Source organism: Felis catus, chromosome B2 (assembly GCF_018350175.1).
Source record: "Felis catus isolate Fca126 chromosome B2, F.catus_Fca126_mat1.0, whole genome shotgun sequence".
In the NCBI taxonomy this organism is placed as follows: domain Eukaryota; kingdom Metazoa; phylum Chordata; class Mammalia; order Carnivora; family Felidae; genus Felis; species Felis catus.
The window spans coordinates 57,298,876-57,321,729 of NC_058372.1; the positions used below are offsets into that span (position 1 = coordinate 57,298,876).

At 34.7% G+C, this 22,854-nt stretch overlaps 1 protein-coding gene across 7 annotated transcripts in view; it reads left to right on the plus strand.

The window, feature by feature from the left end:
- Positions 1–22,854, plus strand: part of PHF3 (PHD finger protein 3) — an 81,849-nt gene that overhangs the window by 9,614 nt on the left and 49,381 nt on the right. For 2 of the 7 annotated variants that reach the window (XM_045057704.1, XM_045057705.1), the window contains exon 2: positions 1,487–1,755. The exons of 1 other annotated variant lie outside the window; for it this stretch is intronic. In XM_045057704.1, coding sequence (XP_044913639.1) covers positions 1,512–1,755 — 244 coding nt within the window. In that variant the 5' untranslated portion in view covers positions 1,487–1,511. Of the gene's footprint in view, positions 1–459; positions 550–1,486; positions 1,756–3,940; positions 4,016–22,854 lie in introns of those variants that run through there. 4 more of the 7 variants (XM_045057703.1, XM_045057708.1, XM_045057707.1 and 1 more) reach the window with 4 other exon arrangements.

Consider the following 22,854-nt stretch of genomic DNA (forward strand, 5'->3'; position numbering starts at 1 on the left):
GATGTGGGGCTCGAACTCACGAGCTATGAGATCATGATCTGAGCTGAAGTCAGATGCTCAACCGACTGAGCCACCCAGGTGCCCCAATATTTACATTATTTAAATGAATTGTCTTGTAAAAAATTATTTGTTAAGTGTTCATTTATTTTAGAGAGAAAGAGAATGAGAACGAGTGGGGGGAGGGGCAGACCGAGAGGTTCCAAAGCGGGCTCCATGCTGATAAAAGTGAGCCCAATGCGGGACTCGAAAACTGTGAGATCATGACTTGAGCCGAAGTCAGAGTCTCAACTGATTGAGTCACCCAGGCGCCCCAGTTATTTAAACGTATTTTCTATGTAGAGTCTATTATTATCATTGGGCATAAATGGGCTAAATATGGGTGAAATGGTTGGCAGCATATGATATATACCCAGTAAATTGTCAAATATCTTTGAACTTCCTCTTCCTTCATTTTTATAGGGGAAAGAATCAAGGACAGTTTGAGGAAATTTTGGTAGATTTGGAGCTGATCTAAAAAATCTTGGAATTTTGGAACCCAAGATGTTCTGGGTTAGTTGAATTTCTAGCTAACTGAATATTATTAGATGTTTTTGCTGATGCCCTTTCTCTCCCACTTTCCAAAATACATTGGTTCAGTTTTTTCTGAAACCAGTCTTATTTTCATAATTCAACTTTTGATTAATTGAGGCTCTTCAGGGCATGAGATGACCTTTCTGAGCAGTGTGTAGTATATATAGTAGGAGACTAGCTTGACATCTGTATGTACCTCACATAACTCACTAAAATAAATTTAAATCTCTGATATATTGTTTTTTTGTCATTTATCCCATTTTATCCTAAAAGGAGTCCCCCCCACTAAAATGTGTGTATGTGCACGTCTCTGCCTGTGTATGTGTGTATTTTTTTGAGTTTTGATTTGTTGGGTTTAATTAATAGTGTCTTTTCATTTCCCCCTCGACCCTACAAACGACCTTTTTCTCTCTGTATTACCTTTCTTTAAATGATTTAAATGCTTTGTAAATGACACAAGGCTATTTTACCGTCTTAATAGGTATGGGACAAATATGATTTGATTTTGGCTCTTTTATGTGGTCTTATTGTGAAAGCAGTGTTTTATTCTTAATTTATGAACAGATTATGGTTAAAAACACACGGTTTTTATGGTTTAAGCCATGTCATTCTTTAAATTGTATCAAATTAATGAATTATATACATAGTTTTTCCCTCAAAATAATAAACTGAGTAAACATTTAATAGGATTTCTGGTAAAATGATATTCTACATGTATGATGAAGAAACATTATTTAGTAAAGATTCGTTCTACATGTCCAAATGTTTATTCTAACAACAGTGAGGGTTTTTTTTAAAAACAATTCAGAAATACCGAAGTGTGTTCTTAGACTCAAAACTATTAAAATAATTTGGTTTTAGGTGATTATCAATTGATAGCTTTATTTCTTATGGTATTTTTTTTGTCTTTCTATAGGGCTGAAAGACACACAGAAGTCTTCATGGATATAGTTGATACATTTAATCATTTAATTCCTACTGAACACTTAGATGATGCCCTATTTCTAGGATCCAACCTGGAGAATGAAGTCTGTGAGGATTTTAGTACAAGTCAAAATGTCTTAGAGGACTCGCTGAAGAACATGCTCAGCGATAAGGATCCTATGCTAGGATCTGCAAGTAACCAGTTCTGTTTGCCTGTTTTGGATAGCAATGATCCCAATTTCCAGATGCCTTGTTCAACAGGTAATTCTTACTTTTTTTTTTTTTTTTTTAGTCTGCAATTTAAAATAAAAAGAATTTTCAGCAGCATCTTTTTTATTCTTTTTCTTTTTTTTCTTTTTCTTTTTTTTTGTTTTTTTGTTTTTTGTTTTTTTGTTTTTTTTGGTGAGGGTAGTGAATTTAGGATTCTTTACTTTCAATTTAGAGCTGCTGTTCTAGACATCAGAATTAGACTTTAAATTTTCTTCCAAGGAGTGTGGAATTATCTTTGAGGATATTATGGATATGGATAGGGTGACCATATAATTTATTATCCAAAGGGGGACACTTTTTGAGAATTACAGGGGTGCTGTTTATTACATTATGACAAAAAGTATAAGTTGGGACTCTCTCTAGTATATAGGGATTGCTTAGCAAATTGGAACATTATGTCACTATAGGCCTGCTGGAGTCAAGGGGAACTGCTGAATTGACCTTTCTCAGTACCCCTCCCAGACCTTCATATTTAATATATTGTATGCTTTCATTTCAGATATTTTGGTATTTTGTACATGTATCTCAAGACCAGAGAAAGAACTCTAGACCTGTGCTGTCCAGCATAGTAACCACTAGCCACATAAAACTGTTAAATCACTTTAGAGGAGTGCAGTCCTAACTGAGATGTGCTGTGAAGTGCACATTAGATTTGTTTGTTTAAGTAGGCTCCAGGCCCAGTGCAGAGCCCAATGTGGGACTTGAACTCAGGACCCTGAAGTTAAGATCTGAGCTGAGATCAAGAGTCAGATGCTTAACTGACTTCAGCCACCAAAGTACCTCCTGCACATTACATTTTAAAGACTTAATATGAAAAAAGAATATTAAATATATTTTGTCAGAGGGTTTTTTTGTTTTGTTCTGTTTTTTTAATGTTTATTTTTGAAGAGAGAGAGGCCGGGGAGGGGCAGAGGGAGAGGGAGAGCGGGAATCTGTGCTGACAGCACAGAGCCCTATGCAAGGCTCAGTCTCACAAACTGTGAGATGATAATCTGAGCCGAAATCAAGAGTTGGATGCTTAACCAACTGAGCTACCCAGGTGCCCCATTGGAGTTTTTTAATGTTGATTACATTTATGATATTTTGTATACTTTGAGTAAAATAAAATATATGGTTAAAATTAATTTCATCTCTTTTTACCTTTTTTTAAAAGTGGCTACTTGAAAATTTAAAATTACATATGTGGCTTGCATTATATTTCTATTGGATAGCACTGATCTAGGTTCTGTAGTTGAAGTAACTGGAAGATTAAGGATAGCAACTTTCTGTAAGGCTAAACGAATTCTTAATATGAAATTATCTCAGATACATTAATATGTGGGAAAATATGTAGGTTTTCTTTTATAAAGCAAAGCAAATATTACGGCAGACTTTGGGGCAATTAGCTAACTATTCTGTAAGCTAAAATTAACTAAAGGAAAATCAGCTTCACTGGAGAATTTAGGCTTCCCATCACTGTTCCATAGAGTAGTTCACAGGTTTATGTGGTGTTGATCTGCCTTTCAATGAGTCTAGACTTCTGCACTATGATTTTTCAGAATAATTTTTGTTTCGTTTTAATATTTTCTGCCTAATATTTTAATATAACAATATTTAAATTTATATTAGGCTGGCCTGCTATTCATCCATAAATTTTTCAGATTACTCTGCTTGAAGACCTCAACATTTTGCCTACTAGGAATCTTCATTTTAACAGCTCTTTAATACTGAGGTCTTTTGAATTGTTTGCTAATGGTATATCTCTGAATTACATACTTGGTGTTGTGTTATTGCGTAGGTTTACATTGTTTTTGTTGTATTTTAAATGTTTTAAACCTTTTAAAATTTTGTTTTATGTATGCACTGTTCAAGTTTTTTACTTTGGTTCCTGTGTCAGTACAGTGTACCTAATTATCTTTATTGTCAAGTGCTTTTGACAGTTCTTGGTTGTATACAGAGTCGCACATCTCAGTCTAAATTCAGGAAAAACATTTATTGAATACTTATGTGCTTATTACTGGAAATATGGTTACTCTTTAGGATGTTAATTGGTTCTGAAATTAGCAAATGTATCATCTTGTTAGACTTCTTTATTTATAAAATTTCAGCCCTTTTATAATACCAGTATTCCTACTTGCTGTCCCCCTTTTTTAAAGAATTGATTTTTATTGATTTGAAAACTTTCTATTGTGAAAAGTCTCTTCAGTTTGGTGAACATTTCTTAATAGAAGACTGAGAACATCTCTGCTGAAGTACTTAACAGTTTTTTGAGGTATAATTAATACTTGTTTGTGATTCTGTTATCTTATAAACTTTAACTTTTTTATTTAAGAACTTAAGTAGAATTATTTTCTAAATTTATTTTAAATTTGTGTGTTATAATTATTTACCTTGGCTCTGAAGTGGAACTGTTTTTATTAATATGTATGTAGTATATATGTTTTTAAGATAGTAAGGGAATTTGTGGAGGAAATTTTAAGTAATAAAGCTCTTCTGTCTAGGATCGTTTAGATTTCTTTATGCGGTCAGGTAGGGCATTTATCTTGATTGCTTCAAAGTTCCATTTGCCCTTTGGGATATTTGGTGGAGTAAAAGGCCTATATATTTTCTAATGATAGCAAGATGGACATCATTTAAATTTTTGAAAAGTTTGTTTTGACATAATTTTAGATTTCAGAGACAGTTGGGAAGAAGAAATTATATTATAAACCATTTAGTGAAAACCTTATATGGATAATTTTTATAAGTTTCAGCTATTCACATACCATTTCAGCTTTTTGTTATAAAATAAAAAGGATATAGTTTTTATCCAGATGTTTTGTACATGGGTCTATATGCTTTTATTAATTGTCTTACTGGATCTTTAGCAGGGAAATGACCCTGTCACTATTCCTCACATCAATGACAGTTATAGATTGTGGTAATTTTGTAACTTTGGTTTTGACAGTGCTAAAACTAGCAAACCAATAACTGCTATGTCTTGTTCTCCACTATGCTTAACCAAGTTGATTTGCTGTAGTTGTTAAAGACCAGTTTTTTGTTGACATAGTTGAATGGCTTGCATATATTTAATCTGTATCCGGAAGTCATAGAATAGCTTTAAAAATTTTAAAGAAATTTTTGAAACGTTGAAGGAAAGAAACGTTGAAGATTACTTTTAGGGCTCTGTTTGAGGCAAAAAAAAATTAGGATGCTGATCATTTCATGTTGGGAGATCACCAGTAGATTTCTGGTCTGTTTTAGAATGCTTTGGACTCCAAAGTATTTATGTACATAATTGCAGTATTTGCATATGGTTTTTAGATTGCCCAGTAAACTTTTTTAACTCCAGTGAGGAAAATCATTAAGTATTGGAGAAATGTCTGATCTTGATAATCACAACAGTTATCAGAATTCTTTAAAAATCTTGTTATCCTTAAAATTAAAATATTTGCCCAAGTAATAGGTTGTTGATACCAAATATATTGTATATACCACTTGAACGTATTGTTTATATATACCACTTGTTTATATATACCACGTATGTAAAATCATTGAAATGGTTTTTGAAAAACTGGCAATACACAGTGTCAAGGAGAAATATTTTTTCTCTCCTTTTACAAACATGTTCCCCTTTTACATGGATGGCTCTGATTCATAAATGTGAAGGAAGTCTTGTATTTAACCATTTCTTTATATGGTATATTGAAAAGAAATGTTCAGTGGCTGTAATTTGATTTATTTAAGACCAGGAAGACAGATATATTGTAGATATGTGGGTACGCAGAATACCTTTTATTCAAATAGTACTTACTCATAGCTCTTGTGCTCTTCAGTGAAACCAAGGTGTTCTTTGCAGGCCATGTCATGGCTTACAAAATGATCATTGACTAAAATGAGAAAAAGCCCCTCCTGTACATGGTTTTTGGAGATTAAACATTTTAGAAAGTCATTAAAATCTTACCGGTATCTTGCATATTTGCTAAAAATTGATTCATATTGTGCATTTAAGTACTTTTTTCAAATGTAAAGGAAAATTTCTAGTAGCATGCATATGTGATAGTCACTTTCCTGTCATGAATGACATTCAAGGAGTTTTGTTTAGTAAGAATTTTAGTTTGTGCTGCTTTCCTCACAGCAAAGTATTGTAATACATGTTAAGACTGGTTTTATAAGCCTCTTAGCAATGTGTGATTTGGTCCCTTTTTTGGCACACAAGTTTTAACTTTGGTCATAGCTCATAGTTTTGGGTCATCTTCACCATTAGAGGCAGAATTCATCTATGTAAAATCAGAAAAATTGTGTTGTCCTGACACTTGTCCTGAAAAAATTGGTGTCTTAGTGCATTACTGAGATTTATTAAAAGGTGTTTACAAATTTTTTTGTTTTTTCAGTTTATTTTGATTTATTTTGAGAGTGACAGAGACAGCATGAGTCAGGGAGGGGCAGAGAGAGAGGGAGACCGAGAATCCTAAGCAGGCTCCACACTGCCTGCACAGAGCCCAATGCAGGGCTGGAACTCAAGAAATGGTGAGATCATGACCTGAGCTGAAACCGGATGCTTAACTGACTGAGCCACCCAGGCATCCCTTTTTAAAAATGTTTAAAAAGTATTTAAGTAATCTCAGCACTCAGTGTAGAGCTTGAATTCAAACCCAACAGCCCAAGATCAAGAGTTGCATGCTCCCTCTGACTGAGTCAGCCAGCTGCCCCTTTTCACAAGTTTTTACGGCTTCATGCTTCTCTTGGACAGCATTTTCAATCAGACATTACATTTAACTAAACACAGTGGACCTTTGATCCAATAAAATCCTGTGTTCAGATTTTAATTATTATTCTTCTTATTCATACTTGATTTGTGGGGGTGGCAAACTGTTCAGATTAATTAGAAATGTGGATCCAGCTACACATACAAATTCATTCCATATTTGCACTGGGGTCTTTTTTCACTATTTTTATTATTCTGAGTGGTAGTTTTTTTTTTTTTTTTTTTAACATCTCGTACCATCACAAGAAGTCACAATCAGTGAACCTCTTGTGCAGTTTATCTTATTTTTGAGAATTGGCATTTGAACAAGAAAATACAAACAATACATGTAAGCAAAGTAGTAATACAAATGTGATGAAATCCTAAGACAGATTGTATACTGTTAATTGTTAGAGTAACTGATCACCCTTGTAAGAACATGCATAGCCTTTAAGAATAAAACATCATTTCCATAAGTGATGGTTAATATTAAATATCATTTTGAGTTATAATTAGAACTAATTATAACTCAAAATTATGATTTTGGTGAAATTATGATTTTGGTGAAAATGAGTATGTTTAGAAGAGAGCTAACAGAAAAGAGAGGCAAAAATTTGTAGAATTAGAGATGTAACCTTAGTGGAGGAGAGAAAATGCTGGAAGATGGAAAGAGTAGGATATAATAGCCATAGATCCTTGAGTTTGTCACATTGGCAAGAGATTTGACCTTTTTTTTTTTTTTTTAAATGTCTATTTATTTGGGGGTGGGAACGGAGAGAGGAGAGAGAATCCCAAGAGAGAGAATCCCACTGGCAGTGCAGAGCCTGGCACAGGGCTCGATCCCATGAACTGTGAGGTCATGACCTGAGCTGAAATCAAGAGTTGGATGCTTAACGACTGAGCCACCCAGGTGCCCCAAGAAATTTGACTATATTATGAATAATGGGAAAGAACTTAGATCCATTAGGGAGCAGTTAGAGGTACAGTTTGATTGCCTAAAAGGAAGAACTTAGGGTTCATCAGAAATAGAGTAATAGTTCCCTGGGAATATGAAATTTACATTTTTTTTTTTTTACAGTTGACTTTTGCTCTCTTTAACTTGATGTAATATAAAGCCAAGTATATTTTAATTTTACTTCGCGTTGAAGTAAAATTAATTTTTTACTTTTAATTTTAATAAAATTAATTTTCTGTCTTAATTTAAAATCTGAAAATTAATCATGCCTTCATCATTATATCCCTAAGTAATGTCTTTCAGTTTATTCCTTTTATCTATTCCTTAAAATTCATTTCATTATTATTTCTGAAGCCCATTGCATATTTCACTTAAAATACAAACCTTGGATCAAGACTAGAACAGTTTTTATTCTTTGGGTTACTGAATCTTTTAAAATTTAACTTGCATATATGTGTTCTCATAACGGGCTGCTTTTCTCAAGATCTGGGATATTTGGTTCTATTCAATCTACCTTTTTTTTGGAAATCCCAGAGCCCTCTGTCCTTATCTTTTCCTGTCTAGGCTTGTCATTCTCTTGACCTGTTGAACATCTGTCATCCCTGAGCTTCACTGCACTCCTTGAGTAGAGCTATTAGAGCTATTAAAATTTTCTGTATTACATCTGTTCCCTCTTAATGACATCCTTAGTCAGTTTCTGGTCATACCATATTTGAGTAATAATTTGCTTTTATTTGAATATCACCTTTCTTAAAATTTTAAGGCATTATTTCTTAGCCTTCTAGCATCTAGTATTGTGGTTAGGTTGCCTGATTCTTGTATGAGACTTTTGCTTTGTTAGGTGGCCATTCTTGCACTCCTGCTTTAGAATCTTTTCTGTATCTTTTGGTGTTTCATCTTTAATTTTTGCTGGGCCCTTGGTGGGTTTTCAGTTTGGAGAGTGATCCCTTCAGCTCTGTGAAATTTTCTTCTGTTTTCTCTGCAACTCCTAGTAGACAGATTTTGCCCTTTCTAGAGGACACATTTTTCATCTCTTTCTTGAATATTTACCATCTTTTGCTTTATGTCTTTTTAGAGAGTCACTGTCATATTTTCCATTTCTTTGAATATTTAATTTTGACAATTGTATTACTGTTTCTAAGAACTCTTATGTTCATTCATACCATTTTTAATTTTTAATTTTTAAATTTATTTATTTATTTATTTATTTATTTATTTATTTATTTATTTATTTATTTAAATTAAGCTTTATACCCAGTGTGGGGCTTGAACTCCACCCTCAAGACAAGAGTTGCCTGCTCTATCTACTGAGCCAGCCGGGTGCCCCTATTCATACCAGTTTTAAATAGTATTCTGTTTGTTATAGGGTTATAGTGAGAGTCTGTTTATAGTCTGAATTAATTTTTTATTTGTATATTTTGGTCTTACTGTGTTATAAGCTTTTTCCAAATGTCTAATTATTTTTGGTTTGTTGATGTTTAAAATGGGAGAATAGGAAATGTATGTCAGGTTTGCTGTGGGATAAGTATTAGCTAGATAGCCTGCAGTTATTTTGGGAAACTTCTGAATACCAGGATGAGAGGCGCTTTATCATTAGGTGTTCATTCGGTTTCACTTCAGGGTTAAGAAAAGATTTTCTTGCTTGGAGTTCATTGCTTGGCTGTAAGCCTTATTGGGTAGTATTGAAGTCAGGGGAAGGGATGAGGTTGACCTCTTAGTATGTTAGTCCTTAAGGTAATTCTTTTATTTTCTAGCCCAGGTCACTGCCAATACCCTTTGTTGGGTGGGGTTGTTTCCTCTTAAGTTACAGCTCCCTTTGGCTCTAGGCTGTAACTTTTTCATGCTGTTTCATTAATCTCTTCTGTTCAGGTTTCTTTTCATCTTTCAGAAGTGTGTTAAAATCTTTCATCAGCTTTTGGGCTTCCTCTTATTCTTTGTTATTATGGGCTTTTACCTTTTATTCCTTTATTCTCATTTTAATGGGATTTAGGGAAGAATAGGAGATAAAATTTGGCCCTAGGGAGCCAATGACTTTTTTAATTAGGTCAGGTAGAAAATTTCTGATACCCAGTAATTCCTTCTTAAGAATTTTGGAACCCTTAGTATCCAAAATCTATGAAGGACTTACCAAACTCAACCCCAGAAAAACAAGTAATCTGGTGAAGAAATGAGCAGAAGACATGAACAGACACTTTTCCAAAGAAGACATCCAGATGGCCAACAGATACGTGAAAAGATGCTCATCATCAGGGAAATACAAATCAAAACCACACTGAGAATACTACCTCACACGTCTCAGAATGGCAAAAATTAACAACTCAGGAAGCAACAGAAGTTGGTGAGGATTTGGAGAAAGGGGAACCCCCTTCCACTATTGGTAGGAATGCAAACTGGTGCAGCCACTCTGAGAACCAGTGTTGAGGTTCCTCAACAGATTAAAAATAGAATTACCCTACGACCTAGGAATTTATCCAAAGGATATAGGAGATGATTCATAGGGGCATATGTACCCCAATGTTCATAGCAGCTCTATCAACGATAGCCAAATTATGGAAAGAACCCAAATGTCCATCAACTGATGACTGGATAAAGATATGGTATACATATATAGTGGAATATTTCTTGGTAATGAGAAAGCATGAAATCTTGCCATTTGTAACAACACGGATGGAACTGGAGGGTATTATGCTAAGTGAAGTACGTCAGTCAGAGAAGGACAGATACCATGTTTTCACTCATATATGGAATTTGAGAAACTTAACAAAAGACCATGGGGGGAAAGGAAGGGGGAAAAATAGTTTCAGAGGGAGGCAAACAGTAAGAGACTCTTGAATACAGAGAACAAACTGAGAGTTCATGGGGGAGGGTGCGGGGTAGGGGAAATGGGTGATGGACATTGAGGGAGGGTACTTGTTGGGATGAGCATTGGGTATTATATGTACTTGAAGAATCATGGGAATCTACTCCTGAAGCCAAGAGCACACTGCATACACTGTATGTTAGCTAACTTGACAATAACTTGTATTTAAAAAAAAAAAAAAAGAATTTGGAACCCTCTTATTATCTTGCCTTTGTCAGTGTTGAATTTTACCCTGTTGTTTATTTCTTCCATGGTCAGTTTGCACTTGTTCTCTCCTTTTTAAGATTTCTTAACCTATTAGTAGTATTAATCTTAATTGCTAGTTTTTTGTTAGTAACAAAGCTATTAACAAACTTCTTAGAGTTTGCAAGTGTGTTAGAATTTTCCAAAGAAGAACCAATAGGGGTGTGTGTGTGTGTGTGTGTGTGTGTGTGTGTGTGTGTGTGTGTGTGTAATATAGGGGGAGACAGAGATAATGAAGTTAAGATTGTTTTATTTTAAGAAATTGGTTTATGTGATTGTGGAGGCTGGCAAGCCCAAAATCTGCAGGGTAGGCTGGTAGACTGAAGACCCAGGGAAGAATTGATGTTGTGTCTTGAGTCTGAAGACAGAATTCCTTCTTACTCAGGGGACCTCCATCTTTTTTCTCTTAAGTTTTTCAACCGATTTGTTGGGGTGCATCCATGTTATGGAGGATAATCTGTTTTATTCAGAGGCTACTGGTGTAAATGTTAATTTCATCAAAAAATATATTCACAGTAACATTTAGACAGGCATTTCACCAAATAACTGGCTTCTGTGGCATAATGAAGTTGGTACTTATTACCCATGAGAGCAAGGTACCAAACTCAGAACATGATAGATTATTCTTTGAACTATTACTGCTAGTTTATATATGTTGTCATGAAACTGCTTTTTTTTTTTTTTAATTTTTGTTTTTAACGTTTATTTATTTTTGAGACAGGGAGAGACAGAGCATGAACGGGGGGAGGGTCAGAGAGAGAGGGAGACACAGAATTGAAACAGGCTCCAGGCTCTGAGCTGTCAGCACAGATCCCGATGCAGGGCTCGAACTCACGGACCGTGAAATCATGACCCGAGCTGAAGTTGGCCGCTTAACCGACTGAGCCACCCAGGCACCCCATGAAACTGCTTTTAATCTCAGAGTTTCATGGGGAGTTTGCAGGCAGAGGAGCTTATAAAACCCCCAGTTCTTTTCTTTTATAAGGGATTATATATAAAGGAAGTTGAAAAATAGCTAATATGTGTGGATGTTAATGTAACAGGTACTGCACAAAAGTACTTGGCTAACATTATTTCATTAGTTTCACAAAAGCCTTAAAAGCTGTAACTATCAATCCCATTTTATAGCTAAACTGAAATTTTGAGAGTCGGTTAAGTGATTTGCACGTTCACTAATACGTAGGTCATAGACTAGAAAAGATTCTTAGTCTTCTTGTCGTCAAGCACATGAGTGTTCTTAAGATCAAGGCTCTAAAACTGTATCCCAAATTTCATTTGGCTTCATAGTCAGCAAAATTAGGATGAGGAGTGGTTTTAAGTTCCGTTTTTAAAGGACCAAAGGGGATAGTTCTCGTCTTTCCCTTTCAAAGAATGTACGCATTTTTGCATTTATAAGATTTATGAATGCCTGATATGGCTCTTCATTATTAAAGACTACATGTTTTAGAGAGAGAGTGTCATTGGCCAGTCTCACGTCTTCTCATTTTGCAGTTGAAATTGAGACTTAAAAATAAACATTAACTTGAAGAAGGTTTGTTAAAAGTGGGTTGTTTTGGTTTTATTCACTTACTGAGTTGTGTGTTTCATATCAGGTTGTGCTTAGTTTCTCTTTTTATGGAGCTTAAAGTTTAGCATGGATGTTTTGATGCTTTATGATGTTTTGAGGATGCTTAGTAAGTCTAGTTATTTATTTAACATTCACTTACTGGGAGAGGTGGCCTCCCATGGGTCTTGTGTGTTCTTGAACATTCCTGCTGAGTGTGCCAAGAATGAAAGGTCTTGATCACTCTTAAACTGGGCCATTTTTTAGGGTTGTGTTTGAAGCAAACAACTTTGAAGAATAGGATAACACTTGCTCCTTCACCCAATCACCTCTTACCCCAGACAAATTGCAGACTTGCGTACTGCTTGCAGTGAAAGTGATAAATTCCCCACACTGTTCCTCTCTTGTATCTCACCCCAATATGTAGGCATCTGTCTAGGCCCACCTGTTGCCCCTATGGAACTTGGGGTGGTGGTGGGGGCAGAGAGAACTGACATAACATCATGGTCATGCTGCTTGCTCTGCCACAATGATAGAATTGTCTCTGATCTGGTAGTCTCCTGTCAACACCATGTATTAGTAACAAGCTAGTTTGTTAGTTTGCAAGTGGGGTAAAAATCACGGACCCTTCACAGTTCTTAGCATGACTGTGTTGAAGTTCAGAAATGATATATGGGGGCTTACCAAGCACTTTAATTATTAAAGATGAAAAAATTATTCCATGAAGGCTAGGATAGCTCTGTATATAGTATGTTGTTCATATAGGCATTAGAGTAGTACCTAACCTAGCACATAGTAGGTGCTTAGTAAATTTTAACTGGGTGGAGGGCAATTCAAGGAAAGGGGAAAAACTAGGGCCAAGTAGTGGAACCAGAAGTTAAGATAGTAAAAAATGTTTGCTGCAGGTGGGGCACAACTTTGGCTCTCAGATTTCTAGCAGTCATTGTGGAAGAGGAAAACATTCCAAGGGGAAAAATTATTGTCCTTAAAGTGAAAACAAACTCAAAGTACCCAGGAAAAGGAAAATCTTTTCTGATAGTAAAACTAGAAAGAAATATTATCCACAGTTTTGTCCTAGTGTGTGATACGCTAAAAGAAAATCCTTACCAACATACTCTCAATGAACATGAGCTTTTTGTTACAGTGTCACTCAGTATGTATCCCAGTATAAGCTGTATTATAGGGACTAATATAATGACCTGACCCAATCCTAGGTTAGATTTTATGTTATCTTTCAAACAACTTTCCTTGGATATCATTTCTTATATCAGATTGTTAAATGTATTGATGGGAAGGTGAGTTACATGATACTGTCAGAGATCTGGTGGGAATGCAGTTCTCACCCCTCCACCCCCCCCCTTTTTTTTGCCAGCCAAAATGCATAGACATCAGCTTTATAAATACACAAGGATGTGTATGGAATTATGTAAATTTAAAAGCTCTAATGGGGGATTTGTTTGAATAGGAGGCTTCTCTGCCCTCCCTGGGCAGAGGTGGACAGAGCCATTATTTTCCTCAGAAAATGATTTTGGGATCCTGAAAATGATTTTGCATAAATGGACAGTAGGAACCTCATAATTTCAGACATAAATGAAGATCATTTTGGCACAGATAATTTTTGTTGTAAAATTTTTTGTGTTTATTTGAGAGAGCATGCATGGATATCTGAGGGAGGCACAGAGAGGGAGAGAGAGAGACACACACACACACACACGCACACAGAGTGTCCCAGGCAGGCTACTCGCTATCAGTGTGGCAGGGCTGGAACTCAGGAATTGTGAGATGACCTAGCTGAAATCAAGAGTTGGACACTTAGCTGACTGAGCCACCCAGGCACCCTGATAATTTTTGTTTTATAGCCCTTGTTTTAAGTCGCAACTTTTGTTGAGTAAGATTCTACCCCCTTTAGTTCCATTTGATTATTGCTGTTTTCTTCCAGTTATGGAAGGATTGCATAATCCCTTATTGCCATTTTCACCATTATCACTGCCTTGATTTCTATGGAACTCTTTAGGTTTGTTCGTTTTACTTCTGTCCCTTGTACTTAAACCCCTCCATATTTACTTGCCTTAGTTGGAAAATGCCTGGTTAGAATTCTTGTTCTCTGTCCCTCCTCTGAATGTGTGCATAAACTTTTAAAAAAGTAATGTCTGATAGTTATTCAGTTACATTATGGTTATTTTAGTAGTTTTTAATTTTTTTCCTTGTTTCTTAAATGTTTATTTATTTTGAGAGAGAGCAGGGGAGGGGCAGAGGGAGAGAGAGAATCCCAGGCAGGCCCTGTGCTATCAGCGCAGAGCCCCACATGGGGCTCAAGCTCATGAACCTTGAGATCATGACCCAAGCCGAAATTAGGAGTTGGACACAACCTACTGAGCCATCCAGGTACTCCAGTTTTTAATTTTCTTAAATAGGAGAAACATCATATCTGACCAATCTCATTGGAAGACTATTAGATTGGAAAACTAGTCTAAAACTAGATTTTTGTCTATGATGATTGGCCTACCATCACCTACTGGTGAGAGGAGGAAAAGAGAATAATACCTTCTTTTTGTTTTGAGTAAGAAAGTCAAGGTATATTTTTCTCATCCCAGAGCTAAGTTTAGTCTTAATTTTATAGCTTTCATCACAGGAAAGTTATTTTAAAAATGTAAAATTTATAAAATATGGCTGGCATAGTATTTTGAAGAGAATAATGTTTGAATAATCCTAATTGTATTAGAGTATAGTTAAAATGAAGAACATAGGAGTCTGTTCTGATGATACATAAATTTGAATTTACTTTCTCATTAATAGGGTTAGAAATGGTCACATTTTCATATTAGCTTTCACATGCTTTATGAACCCATACTCTGGGTTCACATTTAGAATAATAATAGAGTGAGCCTGACTTCTGAGTCCTGGTTTTGTGGGGAAGTAGGAAAAGAAGTTTTTTTTAAACCCTTCACCTTGTGCATTTTGAAAATATGTAATATGTTTATTTTTGATCATCTTATATTTTTAATATATTATCAGAATTCTCTCACCTTCCTACCTCTTTCTTCCCAGCTGAATTCCTTTCAGCCTCATTCTTTATCTGTGAGTTTTTTTTTTCTCCAGAATTAACTGCTTACTCTATCTGTAATCAAAATTTGTTTCTATACCTTGTCTGTAATCTCAGCTCAGAATTTAAACAAGTAAGTTTATCACATTATATCTAGTTAATTTAAACACGATTGATAACTCGTTAACAGTTCCAGAACTGTTTATATCATTGGGGTGCCTGGATGGCTCAGTTGGTTAAGTGGCCTACTCTTGATTTAGGCCCAGGTCATGATCTCACAGTTCATGAGATCGAACCCCTAGCTGGCTCTGTGCTCATGGCACAGAGCATGCTTGGGATTCTCTCTCTCCCTCTCTCTCTGCCCCTCCCCTGTGCATGTGCTGGCACACTCTTTCTTTCTCTGTCTCAAACATTTTAACAGAAGAACTATTTACATGATTAAGAGAGGATGTTTTCTAGTGTAAATCATCTTGCATTTATTGGATGTTTGTACATTTTAACGTGGGTAAAAAAGTTTTTTCTACTGTATGTGGGTATAAAGTTTTTTGTAGTATATGTAGTGGGTGGTCTTTGGACAGGAAGGCTAATATTCTATGATTTTGCAGTTTAAAAGAGTAGGGTTCTTGATTTGACAGTTTAATGTGGTAGCAATTTGATCAAATATACTTATTTCTCATAATCAGAATATTATAAGATGTGTGATATTTACTTATTTTAATCAACATGAGATGGTTTATGAACAGCTTTTTAATGTTTAAAGCAGTAAATTATTCTACTTTGTAGTTTTAAAGTAATTATGGTGTAAAGAAAATCAAGGATTACTGAGGAAATGCTTCTTGAGGAAATACTTCTTGACTTTGGTTTTGCTCTTCTGTTCCTTTGTTTAATTAACTCTATAATTTTTATTCTTACCATCTTTTTCCCATGGAAGAAACATGAATAATGAAATATCTCTAAACCCTGTATTTTGGTGTGTCTTGAGAATGTTGACCAAAAGGATTTCTGATAAAAGAGTGAGAGCTGCATCTGCAGTTGTTATGGGATCTCAATGATGAGACAGTTTGGCTGTTAGTGGCTCGAGAGAGAGAAGCTTGTTTTAAAGGCCCTATCCCTTACCCATCTTCCCTGTCTTAGGGATTGGTGTACCTGCCAATCAGAGAAGTTGAATTTCATAATTCCTTGGGAGTGGCAGATTCCTGTTATTAGAGAATTAGGAAAGCCTAATTACCTGGATTTCCCAAATCATAGACCTAGGCATCCTTGGCCTATTGGCTGATCTCAGAAATACTTTCCCTATTCTAGGCTCTGTTTTCTCTAGTTTGTTGCTGTGATGGATTTGGTTCTCATGGATTGTGACTTATTGGGGCATCTTAATAAAAATTTTTGGCTTTTTGGCCTAGGATTAAGTTCAGCTGGGAGTGACAAGAAAACTCCAAATAACAGTGGTATGAAGAAACATTTATTTTGTTACATAGTAGCTCAGAAGAAGGTGACTGAGAGTTGGTGTGGACCTTCAGTGTCAGGGACCTAATAAGCTCCTGACACTTGTGCTATCTACATCTACCTTGTGCTATCTTGTATGTCCCTAAATCGAGGTTCACTTCATAGTTTGAGATGGCTTCTCCAGTATCCAACTAGAAGTTGGATTCTGGTCAGTAAAAGAGAAAAGGGGAAAGGAAGGTATGCCCCCCTCCTTTTATGATTATATCCTGAGAGTTGCATGTACCATTTCTCCTTTCACTTCATTGGCTGTAACTTAGTGGCCATAGCTAGCGGTAAGGTACATTAAAAAGTGTTGTCTTTATTTTGGGTGACCAATACTCAGCTAAACAACAAATTCTAGTGAGTGAGGAAGGGTGGCTGAATGGATATTGGGCAACAGTTAGCTAGCCCTCTCAAGCACAGATTCTGTAGTTCACTCTGTGAAGAGGCTAAGATTAGGACTTTTTTCTTGGTAAGTTGACCTCAGCATACAGGTTATCCTGGGAGGTTTGATTACCTGGCTTGTTTTCAGAGTTGGTTCTGCCTCACTCATCAAAGACTTTTCTAGGCTGCATTATCTATTTCTTACCCCAGCTAATGGAACCTGGGTCACAGTTCATAAAGTTCCAGGTCTCTGTTCATAGATCATGATTGCCAGCTTTTATCAAAACGTTTAAGGGATATTAAATTCTTGCCTTGTTTCACTCTGAGGTGGGGGTGTCAGAATTGCTGCTTCTATATCTGAGGCTTCATTTCATTAAGATAATGGTGTCCAGACTTGACTGTACATGTTTATCAGCAAGACATTTTACTTGTATGTGTCAATACACTTGTCCTACTGTACTAATATATTAATGTTTATTATATAGCATATATGATAGATATTTGAAAATATGCCATACATAACAAATAATGTTTACACTTTAAAAATTATTGTCAATTGTACAAGAACTTTTTTGGACTGCAGTATGATTGATCATACTTCATTATTATTGAAAAATTCATCTCGTCCTTTAGATGACAATGTTTTATGTTTTGGTTACAAGTTGAATTTATTTTGATGCTTGATTTTAATGGCTCTTCTGGATGAAAGCCATAATACAAGAGACATGTATTTACATGGAAGAAATTCACCATAGGCTCTGCGTAACGAATTACAATCCTAGATTTTTGTTCCTTATCTATCAGGTGTACAAAGGCTTTTATTGCAGCTAAACTAGAACATTTTTTGCCATCTTCAGTGTGTCCTTTTAAACCAATAAACCAGTGTGTCTGTTATTACCTTTTAAAATATTTACCATTTGAACTCAGAACTCACTGAATCTTTTTATTTGGAAAAATTTTAAAGTTTCCAGATAAGATTTCTTTAGGTGCTAAATTTCATTTTAAGTTACAAATTACATAATAATGGAAGTATTTCTGAACTTCTGTTTTCTTATCCCAAGTTTTTTCTTTTAATTCCAGCATAGTTAACATACACTGTTACATTAGTTTCAGGTATACAATATAGTGATTCAACAATTCCATATATCTAACCAGCGCTCATTGCAAGTGTATTCCTTAATCCCCATCACCTGTTTCACACATTCCCCTCATCCACTGCCCCCCCCCCCCCCGTAACCATCAGTTTGTTCTCTATAGTTAAGAGTCTGTTAGCTCACATTTCTTTTTGAAAAGCAAGTAATTTCTTACTCATTACTAAATGTTACCTTTTATCAAAAAAGGACAGATTAAGGGTGCTTATTTTTTCATATGACACATCGCTTAAAACTGCTTATAATAGAAAAGGCCAGCATGTTTGTAACACTTGTCTCATTTATAAAACATTGTATTATTAAAAAAAAAAATGTGTAACTCATCCTTAAGTGTAACAGTTCTTAAGGACTTTGCTGTGAATTAATGGAGAACCTTTCTGTAATACACAGATTTTAACAGTCCTTTCCCATTTTCTGAAAATTACTGTAAACAGTCCACTCTTTTTAAAGGTTTTTTTTTTTTTTTTTTAAAATACAAAAAGAACTGTGTTGATGATATCCTGTAACAATGCAAAACGTTGAAGGTAGACAAGTGGTTTAAGGGTGCCCAGTGCCACCACATTATGGAATTCTCAGTTTTGCCTCAGGATATTTCTCTTTAGATAAATTATGACTGACATGAATTGAGCAAGGATCGTAGTGTCAGTTTGATTAAATATTGGTGAAGTTTAATTTATTTTTAGTTTTTGGATAACCGTTAATATACATAATACTATTTCATTCCTGGACAGAGATTGTGTTTACACCCCGTTAGATCTATATACTTCCTTAAGAGACCATCTACTTAGTGCACACTTAAAGTCTAATGGAAGTTGTTATAAGGATGTCTATTGAAATGGTATTTTATTTGAGGCAATACCTTTTTAATGTATACTGCCCATTTATCATATTTTTCTTTCTAAAGAGTTTTGATAAATACCTGACAAACTTTGACTTTTAAGCTTCATAAAATATAAATATTTGTAACTCATTCTGGGTACTTAATCATCCTTGACTTCATCTTAGTTTCTGTCCCATCTTTTTCTTTAGTTTTTCTTTTTTTCTTTTTACATATTAGCTTACGTCATACATCTTTTAGAAGACTACTTTAAATCTGTGTTGGAACAAAATAGCTTATAAAACAAATGTATGCTGTTAGATACTTGATTAAGGGTATATTTTATTTTGAGCTTCTCTTTTTTTTCTTTTTAAAGATTTTGCTTTTAAGTAATTTTATACCCAGTGTGTACCTTGAACTTAGAACCATGAGAACAAGAGTTGCACACTGTATCAACTGAGCCAGCCAGGTGCCCCACGCTTCTCTTTTTTTCTAAAAATTGAACTTTGTATTTTGAAAAGTTAAAACATACTGAAACAGGAAGAATAGTACAGTATACACACATTTACCATCACCAAGGTAGATAGCTGTTAATGTTTTGCTGTATTGGCTGCATCCATTTATCTGTCTGCCACATCATCCTCCCACTCCTTCCATCTAATGAGTTTAATTTCACCATGCATCTCCGGAAAAAGGATTTTTACATGGCAATGTTATAAGCATACCTGAAAAATAGGGAATTCCCTAAAATCCAATATCCTGTCCATATTCAGGTTTGTCATTTGTCCACAAAATACCATTTTCATTTGGCTTGTTCAAATCAAGATGTAATTAAGGGACTTAAGTGTTGTATTTAGTTCTATTTCTGAAGCCTCATATTTTCCAGTGATACTGATTTTTTGAAGAAATAAGACCAAATATTTCTTGATGTCCTAAGTTTTGGATTTTTAATATCATTTCTTTATGATGTTAGTTAGCTTGGTATGTTGCTTTTATGTCCTGCAAATTGGAAGTTAGATTGAAAAGCTTAATTGGATTCTGGTTATACATTTTGGCAAGATTCCTTCATAGGTGAATGTGTGTAGTTAATATAATACCACATCAAGAAGTCTTACAGTGTTTGGTTTTGATGTTAAATTCAATTACTGGATTTGGCAAAAGCCAAAACTCTGCTTCCTAAATACTTGAGATAGCAAGTAATTTGTAGAGATAAAACTTTGGCAACATGAAAATATTAGTTCTTCATTGACATTTCCTCTAATGGTTTTATGCATCCATTGATGATACTTGGTAGAATCAGTTGTAGCAAAGTGATGATTTTTTAATTGTCTTTTCCTTTACATTTATTTGTTGGCATTCGTCTGGCAAAGAAACGTTTTCCCTTATTACCTGGTTATTAACTACATTCCTATTGAAGAGGCAGATTAAAGGAAAGAAGTAACATTTGACCATCAGTTTCCAGATCACATCCAGTGCCAGAGGTGGCAGATTATTTTTTTGGCTCTTTCCTTTTAGATTGTCATAATGGGTGCATAGATTTTAAAAAATACATTGTGTTACACTCTTTTTTAATACTTAAAGTGCCCCAGATGTAATTAGTGAGATGGATGGAGTACCTTTAAATGTGTGTATTCATGTCCAGTTGTATACATTTACGCAGGGAGAATTACGTACATTGGCATTGTGGAGTGCTTCTTAAAGCACTTACTGATTTAAATTCGGAGATTAAATATGATTTAAATTTTGGCCTTAGAACCATATTTTCCTGTTTACATGTATAATTACAGTCAATTTCTTTATGAAAGATTTCCTGATAAGCAGCTTTACAAAAGTACATCCAAGGAGGTCATTTTGGTAGCTTATCTGTTGATAGGGTTTGGTAGAAAAATTTTCCTAGGTTTAAGGTTTAACGTTGATAAAAATGCTTTAAATCAAATTTGATACACTTTGGTCACAGTAGGAAAATTGTCAAATAAATGACGTTGACTAATGGATAAGCAGTATTGGCTCTAATAGAGAAACATTCATGTGATGTTTTAGGAAAGCAATTTTCCTATATAGTATTTTCCAAGAAAGAGATAGTTTTAAAATGATTTTTTTATTTTAACCATTTTGGGTGGGTCATTTTCTAAAACATATTAGATAAGTCTTTTTTAAAAAATAGTGAACATAATGTAACTTTTAACTGATGATTGAATTTTCTTAGGAAATAAATTATTTTGTCATTCATTAGTAGTGATATCCTTAGGTACAATTTTAGTAGGTGGGGCTTTTGGTCCTTACATACTTGTGGAAAAAATTTTTTTAATGATTTATTTTTCCTTTTAAAATAACAATGTTTTTAGAACCATCAGTGTATCTTTCTGAAGATATATTTTGTCTAATCTCAGGAAAGTGAGATTATTAGAAATACATGAAATAAAAGTAAGAGGATACATGCTTGTAAATTAAGGTGTGTATGTGTAACACAGATAAAAATAAACTTTATTAACGTAGTTCTTCACTGAAGCCTGCTACTTACTTTTCCTTATGAAGGGCTTTAGAATTAGAATCTTAACTGAAATGAATTTGAGTGATTGGAATCATCCAGTCGCCTGCTACTTACTTTTCCTTATGAAGGGCTTTAGAATTAGAATCTTAAATGAATTTGAGTGATTGGAATCATCCAGTCCAAATTTTGCTTATCCAAATTCCTCAATCCATAGAACCCAGAGAGATTTAATGAAATAACAAAGTATGTACTGATTTCTAAATCTACATTATGAAATGGAAGGAGATATGTTTCACTATATATACAGTTGCTTGAAGATTGAATAAATAAATTCTTGTTTTGCTCATTGAATCAAGACCTTTAGGTATGTTTATCAGGTATTTTTATGTTCTCTTCTTGTGTTTTTCAACTTCTAATAATTGTCTTGTATGTTCTAAATTTATTGCAGAGTTGACACTTTTCTATCAAAGTTACATAGTTTTTAAAAATTTCAGTGTTTTTGAGGTATAATTGGCATGTAAAATTGTAAGATATTTAGAGTGTATATCATGGTGATTTGTTATACGTATATTTTGAGTAAGGATTCCCCCTTGTGTTAATTAATACATCATCACATTGCATATTGATGTTCATATTTATATATTTATTTTATGAGAACATTTCACTTCTCTTTTAGCAAGTTTCAGTTATGCAGTAAAGTGGTATCAATTATATCATGTTTTACAGTGGATCCTCAGACCGTATTCATTGTATAGCTGGAAATTTGTACCTTTTACCTACCTCAACCTCTTCCTATTTCCCCCACCCCCTAGCCCCTGGCAACCACATTTTTACACTCTGTTTTCATAGGTTTGACTTTTTTTTTTTATTCCACATATAAGTGATACTGTGTAGTATTTGTCCTTCTCTTTTTTTGACTTCTTTCACTTAGCATAGTATCTTCAAGGTCCGTCCATATAATCCCAAATGGTGGGCTCTCCTTTTTTCTCATGGCTGTATAATATTCCTGTGTGTGTGTGCGCGCACACACACCACATCTTTATCCATTCATCTATTGATGGACACTTGACTATTGTGAATAATGCTGCAAACATGGGAGTACAGGTATCTCTTTGATACCTTCTTTTCATTTAGTTTGGTATATACCCAGAAGTGGGCTTGCTGGATCGTATGTTAGTTCTATTTTCAGTATTTTGAAGAACCTCCTTACTCTTTTCCATAGTGCCTATACTAGTTTACATTCACACCAACGGTATGTAAGGATTCCTTTTTCTCCATATCCTCACTAATAATTGTTTTTTTTTGTCTTTTTGAAAGTAGCCATACTGACAGGTGTGAGGTGGTATTTCATCCTAACAGGTGCGAGGTGATATTTCATCATGGTTTTGGTTTTGATTTGCATTTCCCTGATAATTA